Below are 14,631 nucleotides of genomic sequence, written 5' to 3'. Positions count from 1 at the left end.
ACTGCTTTTCTTAACTTCAGTGTTTCTGGCTCCTTGCAAACCACCAAAGGAATATCTGCAACACCAATTAATACAGAGGGCACACGTATGTCAAGAAAATCACTGATACTTTTTTAATTAGATAAAATCTTTAGCTATTTTTGCATGGCAAGACAATAGCCGGACAAGAAGTCATTGTAATTCTCCAGTTTGGCAGAGTCTTACATGGAGTGTTTTTATTAAGTTATCTACTTAATTTAAGCTCTATTTTTGAATCCCAGATCATGTTATCGTTAATCATTTTGTGTTTTCTGAACTCAAAGGATGCTAAACATTTCATTTTCTGTGTAGTCAAAAAGTAAAACAAAAGCTGCAGGTGTTGGAAATGTGTTTACACCTTCTCCAGACAGATTAGGTGCCATTAACAAACTGCCTTCACCCTCTTGCAGTTGATACTGATACCAATCTGCATCACCAATTTTTTCTTGGTGTCCAGCCTATTACATACATTCTTTATTCTCCCCACTCTTCTTGCTTCTCTGCGACTTAAACCATGCCTGTTTTCTATATTTCCCAGTTCCAGTTATGCTTCTTGGACCTGAAATTTTAAATTTGTTTCTCTCTACTCAGATGCTGCCTGACCTGCTGAGTATTTGCTGCCTGCTGAGTGTTTCCAACATTTTCTGTTTTCATATCCTGAAGGTGTCCAGTTTCTTGACATGTATAGATCTTTAACCAGCGAAGCACATACCCAATCACTCCATGGGAAGCACCTGGTCTTTCCATATGTATTTGGCTAATTCAAGTTGCCCAGTAGGATAACTGTTGTACTTGTGTATCCTTATTTCATGCTAATATTTTGGTCTGCAGTGTAGTGCCGAAGTTGGCAATGATTTCTCACCTTTTTCCAATTGATACGGTAATGCTGCTTTATTTTTTTATCTTTTCAGGGTAACTACAACCATTATATTGTCATTGTTGTACGCATTCTCAGCCACATTGTCATTTGCATCATGCTGAACTGCAGTCCTGCTGAACAATTATACCTGAATGTACAGACTTAGCCACAGCTGTCAGATTTTGCAGGATCTTATGCACGCCAGTAAATGGTTGTGAAAGGAAATCATACTAAAACAGCAAACTTTTTTTGTTGGAACAGTCCACACTGATTTATTTTTACTCTGATTTTTTTGCTGCTATTTACTTGGTCTGATAGTTCAAACCATTTTCAGTTGATGTAGCTCTGCTGCTGCTTTTGGCAGGTGGAGCATGACTTGACTATTTGCAGGCATTAGTCTTTTCAGTTTTGTAATGCACATCTGTAGAAAGATATAGGGAATATACGTGAATACATTTCTACACATTGTTGTTTGTGACTTGCACAGCGATTTATTTAATGATAATGCGCTTGACTCTTCTCAGAGCTTCTGTGATGTAGAGCATATTGACTCCAGATTTCCTTGGGTCCTCATGGTTATTGGGGTGCTGAGAGCGGTTTAATTAGGCATGGGGACTGGCAGGGACAGAAAACTTCACAAAATTTGGAGATGTCAAGATGTTGCCCAGAAGGCAAGTTTCTGGTAGAGCTTGGACTGGGCAACACTTCAAGTGTTTATGCCAGAGGAAGTAAGCTTGGTAAGATGTATGTATTTCCGACTTTAGAATTCCCATTACTAATACTTACTCTCTGTCCTGGAAACTGGGAGCAATCTGATGTCATCAACAACAACTTTGAGATGCCTGTTAGAAAATGTTTGATCTGCATGACAGGTTGATATGCATAAACAGGCAAAGGAAATTTAATATCTGGAAAAGATCCTTGGATAAAGTTTGGATTTGCAGTTTTATTTCAGTGATATTAATTACAACTATTTCTACCAAAGCTATCCATCTTGAACACAGCATGTTCTGCTACATGGGATTGTTGTTGGTGTATGTTGCAAGAGATGCATGCTTATAGATTAAGTTGTATTTCCTGGATATTAGGGAAATGCATTGAACTCATTCAGCTGTTTTCAGAATGAATGGTAATGTTAATGATTCCAAATGTCTGGAAAATATACAAGATAAATTTGCAAAGTTAAACTTTTTCCTTCAAAAAATTACTTGTCATACTCTCTGTCATCACAGCTTCCTTTATTTTCTAAATCCATAACTTCAGCAAAGTACATTTCTATTTCTTTTTAGTTAAGTGTTTTGAAAGGTTGGATAAAACTACAGATTAATTTTTGACCTGCCCATTGCATCTCTATTTTCCAATTTATTTTCGGAATTCAGGCAGCTGTATTCAACAGCTCACTTGATAACATTTTAATCTCTGCATTCAAAGGTTCAAAGGTTATAGATCCAACTATTTAACAATAATATAATTTCAAAACCAAGGCTTTCGTTTCAGTAGCTTATTGATGGAAATGTTACATTGTTGAAGAAGTTGTGTTTCAGAAGGATGGTGATCTAAAATTATTCAGCACCCAGAAATTAATGTTAAATCAATAATGCACAGTGTGTGGGCCAACGACTGTGTTTGGAGACATTGCTACTGCAAATATCTGTTGCACTCAAGATCCAAGATCCACTTTAATCAATTGCTGTTTGGAAATATCTGACTGTGGCGAATCAGGGAGGAGAGTATTACAATATCAAATACAAACTAATTAACACTAATACTTACACCTTACCCACAGTTTAGAAGTCCAATGTAGAACCACAGTGGCATTAAGGCCTTTGGATAAGAACAAAACAATAAGGAGCAGGAGTAGGCCAACTGCCCTTTGAGCCTGCTCTGCCTTTCACCAGGATCTTCTGCCTCACTTTTTGTTTTCCTGTACTGTCCGCATACCACGATTCCGTTAAACCAGATATTTACAGGCTGTCCCTGGGTTATAAACACTCAACTTATGGACACCCCATACATACAAATGAGCTCCCATAATATTACTAAATTGAAAAGTCTGACATATGTGCATATTTTGTTCCTACGAATGGCAGAGCTAGTTTCCTCTCTTCATTCACTTTTAGTAATTGTTCTTTCTTATCACTCGTGTGCTTTTGATGCTATTCATTACAATACTATGGAGATACGGTTACCATATCGAGTGATTTTTGTGTATTTTCCAAGTTGTGGACAAAATCGACTTATGGATGTCTATGAAAGGGGAACCTGTTCATTACCCGGAAACAGCCTGTGTTGTTTTGTGCCTTGAATGAACTTGATGGGGTGAAAAATTTGAAGATTCACCACCATATGCATAAATAAATTTCTGCTCATCTCAGTCCTATATGACCTATCACTGATTTTATACTTCCTGCATCTAGCCCACTGAGCCCTGTCAGAATTTTTTTTAAGTGTCAATAAGATTTCCTCTCATTCTTCTAAACCCTAGAAAATACAAGCCTAATTTAGGAAAACCCCAGAACCAGTATACTGAATCTTTGCTGCACTCCCACTGTATAGCACATATTTCTTTTTTTAGGTAAGGAGACCAAACAGTTCACAGTATCCCAGATGTGGACTCACTAAGGCTGTGTAGAATTGCATCTTTACTCATGTGCTCAAATCTTCTTGTAATTAAAGGCCAGCAAATTATTTGCCTTCGTAATCTCTTGCTATACTTTTGTGTTGGCTTTCAGTGACTTGTGTATGAGCATATGTATCAGCATTACCCAGTCTCTCACCACTTTTAAAACAATGCACTGCTTTTCTGTTTTGAGTAACTTAAATTAGTCTCTTACCTGAACTTTTAATAATAAATAAAGAATTGCTGAGTTGGAACAAAAATGCCAATAGCTAATTGAGTACATAGTGCAACTGAAGTGCAGCAATAGGCTTGATAGCCTATCTAACTTGCTTACTTATTACGACATGGAAAGAGGCTATTCAGCTCATCAGGTCTTTGTCAACTTTTACCTCAGCAATTACATCAATTTGATTCCCTTTTTCCCTGTAGCCCTGCAATGTATTCTCTCTCACATGTCCATCAACTCCCCATTGGTTCTCTTGCCACTTACCCACACCATAATAGCCAGTTAATCTACCATGAACAAACACGATGCTGGAGCAACTCCGGCAGCATCTGTGGAGAAAAATGGACAGTCGGCGTTTCGGGTTAACACCCTTCACCTGGGCTGAGTTAATCTACCGGCATGTCTTTATGACAAACCACACCACTGCCAGGCACTCAGAAAGTGCATTCTATAAAATTAGAAATTCCGAAGATGCTTTTACATTCAATTAGTACTACGATAGGCTTTTGTTCCTAGAACCATCTGAATAAATCATTCTCCTTAGTATTATCTTATGACGATCATACCTGAAGATAAAAATACTAATGTGATTTTTAAAAATTGCACAATTTAAAATTTAAGAACTAAGCAATCATCACGTAACATAGTTTAAAAATTTTAAATTACCCTCACAGCATGAGATTCACATTTGTATGAAAACATAAATTTGTCTCAAAAATCTCATGATAAGGCTTCAGTTCCTTTGAGGTACTGTGATTGAAACTCACCTATCATCATATTTGATGAGTTGTATTAAATTTTCAGCTGGCAGCCAAGTAAGATGCCTCACTAGAGGAAGGACAGACAATCTGTTAATTTTATTCCATGGAGAGTATGCCTTCTGTCAGCAGTTACAGGATGCCATTGATGTTGGAAACTGCTCCCAGCTTCCAAACTAGATTTAGCCATTTGGATTTAAAACTTTTACTTACTTAGTTAGCCTGAAAATAATGGAGTTATTTTATTTGGTAGGAATTAATTATTTTTGACTGCTGGTTAAAGTTGAAGACTGTTTTAAGAACTATTCTTTAATTTATTTGCCAACTTCAGAATTTTCTGAAGCTTGTACAAAATAATCAGCCAAGTACTCCATCTATTATTGTATGGTAGTTACATCAGGAGGAAGTTTGTATTTACAATGTAAGGAAATGCTATACCTGCACTAAGTCTTCCCTGGTGCTCTGGTGGAGGGTGTTGAGCCAGTGGTCTGTGGTCAGTGTAGTTCATTGAGCATTTGTCAGTGGGGTTTCCTAACTTGGCGCACCAGGCAAGGTATTGTGTTACTGGAATTGGTTAGTATGTTGGTGTAGGTTTGGAAACACAATCAGGTTTTAGAAGAAGTTCCTTTGCATTGCACACAAATTCATTGTGCTACGTGAAAGAATTTCTGGGCAGTTCATATCTTTAACATTTCCTGGTTCTGTTGACAGGTCATTGCCCGGAAACATTTGCTTCTCTTCCCACATTTGCTGCTTGACGTGATTTCCTTTTTCAATTTGGATTTCCAGCATGTTTTTTTCTCTAGTTTTACTGTTGAGTAAGGTAATTTATGCAAAAAGCTTCATTGTGTTAAATGTAGTAGGGCAAGTTAATGTTGTAAAAACATAACGAAGTTGAACTTTTTTACAAATGAACACATTCATTAATCACAAAAATGCTCAATTATGTAATCTACTCACCAAATAAAGGAAATGTTCTGTTTCAAATATAGATTCATGTGACAAGAAACAATTGAGTATAGCCAGATTTGTGATGTTTGGTATGAAGATATCTGTTGCACATTGGATAGAGAATATCTCTCTATTGTCGAAGCATCATTTGTGCATTATACTTTGTTACATTTAAAGCACCTTTAGTGCGAAGAGCTGTGTGTATCAAAATTGTTAAGGTACCAGGACAATGAAGGTAATTCCATGGTCTTTCACTGCACCTAGAATAACAAATCAAAGTTCCAAAATGCATTAAATAGCATTAAATTTGGTAATGGGAGGACAGGTTACTACACTGGTTTCTTTATTTCAAAGTTGACTCACCCTTTTATTTGTTGTGAGTGTCAGCTCCACTTCTTGTGAATGTATTCTTTTGCTGCTTGGGTCCAAAACTGAAGGCTTGCTGTGTTCTTAGGTCCAAAACTGAAGGCTTGCTGCATTCGGCAATGCTCTAGGTAATACTCGTGAAGTGATGCAAGACAGCTGTCCATTGATTGGTGCCATTATAAATCTTGTAGCAAATCCTGAAGTCAGCAAATTTTAAAAAATATTTAACCAGATACTGTTGTCAATTTGGCAAGAGTAAGGAAGCTGACCAGCAGGTAATGGTGATGGTGGAGTTGGGGGAAGAGCGAGGAACATTTTGCCAGTGTCACAGAATTAGTCCAGTAGATTAAATATGGTTAAAGGATGAGCTTGAAGGCCCAGAACATATATTCACATGAGGGAAATCAGCTTTTGACATGCTTGAATAATTTTGGAAAATAATACAGAAAAACAAAGGACCCAGCAGAACCAGGTTTTACTCCAAACACTCTTTATCCCACTGCTTAACTGTAAATGCAGATACATGAGCAATTGTGGGTTCGTAATTATCTTATTACCTATTAAATGATGAAAGGGTTTATGTTTGCCAGTTTCAAAATAAATTGTTGGAAGAATTTTTTAATGTCATCCAAAACACCTGTTGTTGCAAAGAAGTGACTGCATATCATTCAAAAAAAACTGACAATACATGAGTAAAATTAATTTACTGAATGTTGAAATTCTGCTTATTTAGCATGTGAGATAGCAATTTGGTGGTTTTGACAGTTAACAGACAATGCACTGATAATTACTAGTTATGCATTTTTTTTGGATTCTCTTGTAGATATTGAAGTTTGTTATGCCAATTATAAGATGAAGGATTATGAAATTATTAGAACGTTCATGTAATGATAATGACACATGATGGAATTCATTAATATTACAGATTATGCTCAGTACTTGCAGTACTTTGTAAATAATGTCATTTGTATCTTGACACAAATACTTTATGGCCATTTATTTACTCTCACTTTGATGAAGATTGACATATGCTCACTCCAATGAAATATGACTAATATTTTCTCTGCAACTTTACGAGAGGTTCAATGGTATAATGGAAGAATCATTGAATTGGTATGGCACAGATGAAGGCCATTGAGCCCCATTAAATTTATGCCAGCTTCTGGGATAGAAATCTTCATCAGACCCATTTCCCTGCTCTTTCCCCAAAGTCCTTCAAGTTATTATCTCCTAAATGCCTTTCAGTTCTTCCTTGAAAGCACTGGTTGTTTCTGTATTTTGCTACTCCAGTAAGTAAAAGAATTTTTCATTTTTATTGCCTTATCATCTGTTTTTGATTGAAATAGATTGCTACATTGTTACGAGTCAGGTTGCTATTTGGTGAATGTCTCTTTAAGGCACCTAGACAGTAGAATAGTGTGTGTGTGGTGTCATCAAGACAACAAGATTATAACAACATGCTGGCTGTTTTGCTCAGTGAGTTGAAGAGAAGAGAGAGAGAGACACTGACTGCTCGTCTCCATATCAATGGATGAAGAACAATTGCTGTGTCTGTCACTACAATCCATGTATGGATTTTTGGAGCAAACAAGTGGAGTCCACTTTGTATCAAATGCCTTCGGGGTGGCAGATACTTTGGAACAAAGCAATGGAGATCATTGGAGATTGAAGTGTCGTATGGGTTCCATCGTGGAACATGTGGATTTTGTAACTTCTCTCTATATTCTCTCTACATTTTCTCTTCAGTCGGTGGTCTTGCAAAAGCTTTTGCTCACATTTCACCTGATGACTTGCTGAACTGAACTTTGAGAACTATTCCTAGACTTGGAATTTGGGAATTTGCCACACACACACTTTCAGTTTAGTTTTGGGGTTAATATTTAATATCTTTTCATTTTTACTTTTCTTATTATTACAAGTAGTTATTAATAAAATAGTTTCTAACACTTATACATGGTTCGTTGTGTTTCTATTGTTGCTGGTATGTAACAATATGTAGTTTCACCTAATTCTGGTATCTAAAGTACTAATTGAAAATAGTTTTTGGAAGTTATAATACGTGGCAGATTTTATTTTAGTTGTTCTGAATATATAAGAATGTACATGACTGGAAGAACTGACTGGTTAAAAAATATAAAGTGATACTCAGTTTCTCATAAATCTTTATCTCTGCCAAGTTTTAATTCAGTTCCCTCTTGAAGTTGCCTGCTGCTATTTACTCCAGCCTCCGTAATCATTCCTTTTCATATATTCCCTATTCTCTGTGTACATACTACTCAGTACTTTCATGAATTGATTTATTCTGTAAACTAGACATACAATCACACATAATGAACCCAAAGCAAAAAACAATCTCAGTCTAACATTACTTTTTTAAATAAATATGTCTTTGGTCACCTCTTCTGCTTCCACTGGAAGGGTGGGTAAATGATAGCTTGCAGCCATTTTGTTCCATGATTGGTTGATAGGATTTGATACCTCAAGGTCAAATTTATTCTTTGGATGTGTCTCCAACCCTTCATGGTTGTATTTTGCTTCTGCTATTTCTGGTAAAAAAAAAAGACAGCAAGATGGTCAAATGTTGGAATACTGTGGTCCGAAATGAATAATTTCAAGATAAAATGAACTAAAGCAGTGTAAGGCAGCAGAGAGTTAACCTAAACACTTTCTGTTCTGATACATTTTGAGTTCTGCACATGCATTTAAATGAATGGACAGAACTCAGTTCATCAATATCTCAATGCCAGGGTAAGTTTCAAATCTCAGTGGACACCAACATTTTCTCTCAATCTCACAGCAGTAAGCAGTGTTAAGTAGAAACGACAGCATTCCAACTAAGGTTTACAGCAATCAGCAACCATTTACAAATTAATTTCTGGTTAAGTTATTCCAACTCTCCTTCATGTTTTGTTGCTTTCTGTAGTTGTTCCAAGAGTCTCTTGGGAGTGGTATGGGAGTTTTTGAACTAAACAAGCCTATTTATTCCAGACATAATGCATTTATAGATCTTTTTGGAATACTGCATGACTGCGAGTGTTAGCCTACCAGGATGAGGTGGTAGAAGAGGGAACATGAAGAGGAGGTTCTCTGCAGGAGGCCTTACCTACTTAGCCTGCCTGAGTATCAATGAGGGACAATCTATGAAAGGTCTGAGCTTCACTAAAGACAGCATCATTGAAATCCAGTCATAGCTGCAATCGCAGAAGGAAAAGGGTTGCATTTGTCCTGGCAGTGAAGGTCACCATGGCTGTGATCTTGTGCATCTGACTAATTTCAGGCTGACATTGAATGTTTTTTGCAAGGTCTTTCAATTCCTTCACCAGAAAAGGTTTCTCTTCACAGAGGGAACTTCAATTTGTCTTGCCAAATATCAGCAGGAGGTCTGAACCCAGTGTCTTGCTCTGATTTCAAGCTTCATTGTGGTGCAGGCTGCCATTGTAAATCTGCAGTGCATTGGGGTGAAAAAGAGAGATTCCACTCTCTCTGTGTCCAACTGGCATGACTCTATGCAGGTTAATACCAGTAACCTGGCAGTAGTCACAATGGCTTCATTTTGTAGAAGTCCTCTGTGCCAGTTATTTTTTTCAGACTTTCCCATCTTTCCTAAAATTGAACACAGGCCACAGCTGGAGTACCAATTAGTGATGTATGAATGATAATGAGGCTTTTTTATGCTCAAAATATCTCTTTTTATAAAGCATAGCATGTTTTGAAGCTTCATTATTTTGCACACGAACAGTTTAAAAAGAGAAGGGAGAATCTTCGGTGTTTTCGATCGGGAGTGAGAGGCAAGCAAGCAGAATCAGCCAATGACTTAAAAAAAGATAAGATTTTTTTCTCTAATGGTTCATGGATAGCAGGGAGAGACTGTGCAAGTGCATGATGTCAGTCGGTAGCTCGCGAACAGTTTAAAAAGAAGGCCGCCATATCCAGCGGGCAGCGCTCGAAGCGGGCAGCAGAATGAGAGGGAGCAGAGTGATTGGGCATTGGCTCAATGGGCTTAGGCATAAAGGGGCGAGGCAGGTGAGTAGCTGGTGTGGTGCATGATGTGGGAGCTAGTGGAACCTGCTGTGGTGCACAGTGACCACATCTGCAGTAAGTGCATGAGGCTGGAGGAACTTCGGCTCAGAATTGATGAGCGGGAGTCGCAGCTTCAAACACTGTGGAGCGTCAGGGAAGGAGGGAGTTATGTAAATGCTGTGCATCGGGAGACACCCCCCTTAGAGCAGTTACTTCTAGGGTCCATGAGGCAGATAGAAGGGTGACTGTCAGCAGAGAGAAAAAGAAAAAGAAAGTGCAGAAGACCCCGGAGGCTGTTCCCCTCAGTAACAGGTTTTCGGCTTTGGATGCTGTTGAGGGGGATGACCTACAGGGATCAAGTGGCAGTAGCCAGGTCTCTGGCACTGGGACCGGTCCTGCTGCTCAGAAGGGAAGGGAGGAGAAGAGGAGGGCAATAGTGATAGGGGACTAGATAGTCAGGGAAACAGATAGGAGGTTCTGTGGACGTGAGCAAGAATCCCGGATGGTATGTTGTCTCCCAGGTGCCATGGTCCGGGATGTCTCTGATCGGGTCCACAGCATTCTTGAGTGGGAGGGAACGCAGCCAGAAGTCGTGGTACATGTTGGTACCAACGACATAAGTAGGAAGAGGGATGAGGTCCTGAAAAGTGAGTTTAGGGAGCTAGGCAGAAGACTGAAGAACAGGACCTCAAGTGTACCAACCTCAGGATTGCTGCCAGTGCCATGCGATAGTGAAGGTAAGAATAGGAGATGGCAGATGAATGCATGGCTGAGGAGTTGGTGCAGGGGGCAAGGTTTTAGAGTTTTGGATCATTGGGATCTCTTCTGGGGAAGGTGGGACCTGTACAGAGTGGACGGGTTACACCTGAACCCAAGGGGGACCAATATCCTTGCAGGCAGGTTTGCGAGTGTGGTTCGGGAGAGTTTAAACTAGTTTGCGAGGGGGATGGGAACCAGAGGGGTAGGTCAGAGGAAGAAGTGCATGGGGAAAAGTCAAGTCTAACATGTAGAGAGGCTTTGAGGAAGGAGAAGCAGAGTATAGGGTATAAAAGTAGAAAGGTGGATAGGCTAAAGTGCATTTACTTAATTCCTTATTCCTGATACAAGAAGTATCAGGAATAAGGTTGATCAACTGAGCTTGGAGAAGTACATGGGATTATGATATTGTGGCTCTTGCAGAGACTTGGCTGTCACCAGGGCAGGAATGGATATTGAATATTCCTGGATTTCAGTGTTTTAAAAGGGATAGGGAGGGGGGGAGAAGAGGAGGAGGGGTGGTGATACTGGTCAGGGACACTATTACAGCTGCAGAAAGGGTGGATAATGTAGAAGGGTCCTCTCTAGAGTCAGTATGGGTGGAAGTTAGGAACAAGAAAGGAGCAGTTACTCTACTGGGAGTATTCTATAGGCCCCCTGGTAGCAGCAGGGACACTGAGGAGCAGATTGGTAGGCAGATTTTGGAAAGGTGCAAGAATAACAGGGTTGTTATCAGGGAGACTTCAACTTCCCAAATATTGATTGGCACCTGTTTCGTACCAAAGGTTTAGACGGGGCGGAGTTTGTTAAATGTGTCCAGGACGGATTCCTGTCACAGTATGTTGACAGGCTGACTAGAGGGAGTGCCATTATTAGATCCAGTATTAGGTAATGAACTGGGTCAGGTCACAGATCTCTCAGTGGGTGAGCATTTGGGGGGGACAGTGACCACCGCTCCCTAACCTTTAGCATTGTCATGGACAAGGATAGGAACAAAGAGGACAGGAAGATATTTAACTGGGGAAGGGCAAATTATGAGGCTGTAAAGCTAGAACTTGCGAGTGTAAATTGGGATGACATTTTTGAAGGGAAATGTACTGTGGAGATGTGGTCGTTGTTCAGGGATCTCTTGCAGGATGTTAGGGATAAATTTGTCCCAGTGAGGCAGAGAAGGAATGGCAGAGTGAAGGAACCATGGGTGACGAGAGAGGTGGAACAACTAGTTAGGAGGAAGAAGGCAGCATACATAAGGTGTAGGCAGCAAGGATCAGATAGAGCTCATGAGGAATATAGGGTAGCAAGGAAGGAACTTAAGAAGAGGCTGAGGAGAGCAAGAAGGGGACATGAAAAGACCTTGGTGAGTAGGGTTAAGGAAAATCCCAAGGCTTTTTTTTCAGTTATGTGAAGAGCAGAAGGATGACGAGAGTGAAGGTAGGACCTATTAGAGACAAAGGTGGAAAGATGTGCCTGGAAGTTGTGGAAGTGGGTGAGGTTCTCAATGAATACTTCTCTTCAGTATTCACCAAGGAGAGGCGTCTTGATGACGCTGGGGACAGTGTTGGTAAGGTTAATGTTCTAGAGCATGTAGATATCAAGAGAGAGGATGTATTGGAGCTGTTAGAAAGTATTAGGACAGATAAATCCCCAGGGCCTGAGGGAATATTCCCCAGGCTGCTCCGCGAGGCGAAGGAGGAGATTGCTGAACCATTGGCTAGGACCTTTGAGTCCTCGTTGTCCACGGGAATGGTACCGGAGGATTGGAGGGTATCAAATGTTGTCCCTTATTCAAAAAAGGTAGTAGAGATAGTCCAGGGAATTACAGACCAGTGAGCCTTACGTCTGTGGTTGGCAAGCTTTTGGAAAGTATTGTTAGAGATAGGATCTATGAGCATTTAGAGAATCATGGACTGATTAGGGACAGCCAACATGGCTTTGTGAAGGCAAGATCATGTCTCACAAGCCTGATAGGATTCTTCGAGGAGGTGACCAGGGAGATTGATGAGGGTAGTGCAGTAGATGTGGTCTACATGGATTTTAGTAAGGCGTTTGACATGGTTCCACATGGTCGGCTTCTTCAGAAGGTCAGAGGGCATAGGATCCAGGGAGGCTTAGCTATGTGGATTCAAAATTGGCTTGCCTGTAGAAAGCAGAGGGTTGTGGTGGAGGGAGTGCATTCAGATTGGAGGGTTGTGACTAGTGGTGTCCCACAAGGATTGGTTCTGGGACCTCTACTTTTTGTGATATTTATTAATGACTTGGATGAGAGGGTAGAAGGGTGGCTTGGCAAGTTTGCAGATGACACAAAGGTCTGTGGTGTTGTGGATAGTGTGGAGGACCTTCGAAGATTGCAGAGGGATCTTGATAGGATGCAGAGCTGGGCTGAGAAGTGGCAGATGGAGTTCAATCCGGAGAAGTGTGAGGTGGTACATTTTGGATCGAGTTTATGAGCCGTGAGGTAATGATGCAGCTCTACTAAACTCTGGTTCGACCACAGTTGGAGTACTGTGTCCAGTTCTGGTTGCCTCATTATAGGAAGGATGTGGAAGCGTTGGAAAGGATGCAGAGGAGATTTACCAGGAAGCTGCCTAGTTTGGAGAGTATGGATTGTGAGGAGAGACTAAGGGAAGCTAGGGCTTTACTCTTTTGAGAGAAGAAGGATGAGGGGAGACATGATAAAGGTATGTAAAATATTGAGGAATAAATAGAGTAGACAGCCCCTCTTCCAAGGGCACCAATGCTCAATACAAGAGGGCATGGTTTTAAAGTAATGGGTACAAAGTTCAAGGGAGATATCAGAGGGAGGTTTTTTACCCAGAGAGTGGTTGGGGCATGGAATGCGCTGCCTGGGGTGGTGATGGAGGCAGGTACATTGGTCAAATTCAAGAGATTGTTAGATAAGCATAGGGAGGAATTTAAAATAGGGGGATATGTGGGAGGAAGGGGTTCGACAGTCTTAGGCAAGGTTTAAAGGTTGGCACAACATGGGGGTCTGAAGGGCCTGTATTGTGCTGTATTGTTCTATGGTTCTATGGTGTTATACATATGAACCCCAGCCTCTGTTTCTGCACTCTCTTTAAACTTTTACTCTTTAGCTATGTTATTTCACCTTATTCTTCCTTAGAAAATGAATCACTTTGCATTTCTTTGTATTAGCTGTCACGTGCCCATTTCACCAGTCTACCAATGGCTTCTTCCAATTCTACTCAGTGTTGATCACATTTCCAAATTTTGTGCCACTTGTAAATATTGAAATTAGAGTCATAAAGAATAGAAACAGGCCCTTTGGTTCACCTAGTCGGTGCTCACCATTAATCACCCATGTGCACTAATCCTACTCTCATCCTTTATTTTCCCCACATGCACCACCATGCCATCCCATCCTCACACTCTTCTGTCCCTATGTTCAAGTCCAGTTCATTATGTCAAAATTGCAGTGGTTGGTCCAATCTGAGAACCACTGAGCTCTAGTCCAGTCCCTTGTTTTTGAACAGCTTGTAAGATTTAAAATAGTCCATTTAAAGGAGGATGGAGATCGTAGCCAGAATTCCTAATATTTCCACCCTTCAGTAACCTCAGCAATATACCATTCTAACTGGGTGACTTCTACTGATAAATACTACCTATTTATTTCATAATACTCAAGTTCTCCACCCCTCCTTGTTGATGGTATCTATTTTATGAAGACACAGGTGAATTGTTTAATCAATCCCCTCTTCATGATTTTTATCTTGGTTTTGAACTTCCTTTTGGCTTTTAGCTTCCATTATTGTTTATAAAAGGCTTTAATTTTTCATTTTATGTTGTCTGCTAATTTTTTCTCATGAATTTTATTTTTTCATCTTTAATTAATAGGTTCCATACTTACTGCATTTAGCTTAGTTCTCCACTGTATTATGAACATGACACTTCTCTTAAGAAGTTTCACTTTAATCCTTAACTATCCACAGCAGCGGATTGACCAGCTGTTAACAGTCTTGTGTAAATTTCCCTTCCTATAGATCACAAATATCATTGTGTGCTTTGAATTGCCTTGGTATTTTGCAGATAATTTTCTGCT

General features: G+C 39.9%; 1 protein-coding gene across 5 annotated transcripts in view; it reads left to right on the top strand.

Annotated features, from left to right (window-relative positions):
• Positions 1-14,631, top strand: part of spock3 (SPARC (osteonectin), cwcv and kazal like domains proteoglycan 3) — a 379,982-nt gene that overhangs the window by 65,713 nt on the left and 299,638 nt on the right. Inside the window, exon 1 of one of the 5 annotated variants that reach the window (XM_052037697.1) lies at positions 9,685-9,821. The exons of the other annotated variants lie outside the window; for them this stretch is intronic. Coding sequence (XP_051893657.1) covers positions 9,759-9,821 — 63 coding nt within the window. The 5' untranslated portion in view covers positions 9,685-9,758. Of the gene's footprint in view, positions 1-9,684; positions 9,822-14,631 lie in introns of those variants that run through there. 5 annotated transcript variants of the gene reach the window in all.

This window comes from Pristis pectinata, chromosome 2 (assembly GCF_009764475.1).
Source record: "Pristis pectinata isolate sPriPec2 chromosome 2, sPriPec2.1.pri, whole genome shotgun sequence".
In the NCBI taxonomy this organism is placed as follows: domain Eukaryota; kingdom Metazoa; phylum Chordata; class Chondrichthyes; order Rhinopristiformes; family Pristidae; genus Pristis; species Pristis pectinata.
Note: the sequence above shows the minus strand (reverse complement) of the source record. Positions and strands in the feature narration are given on the sequence as shown.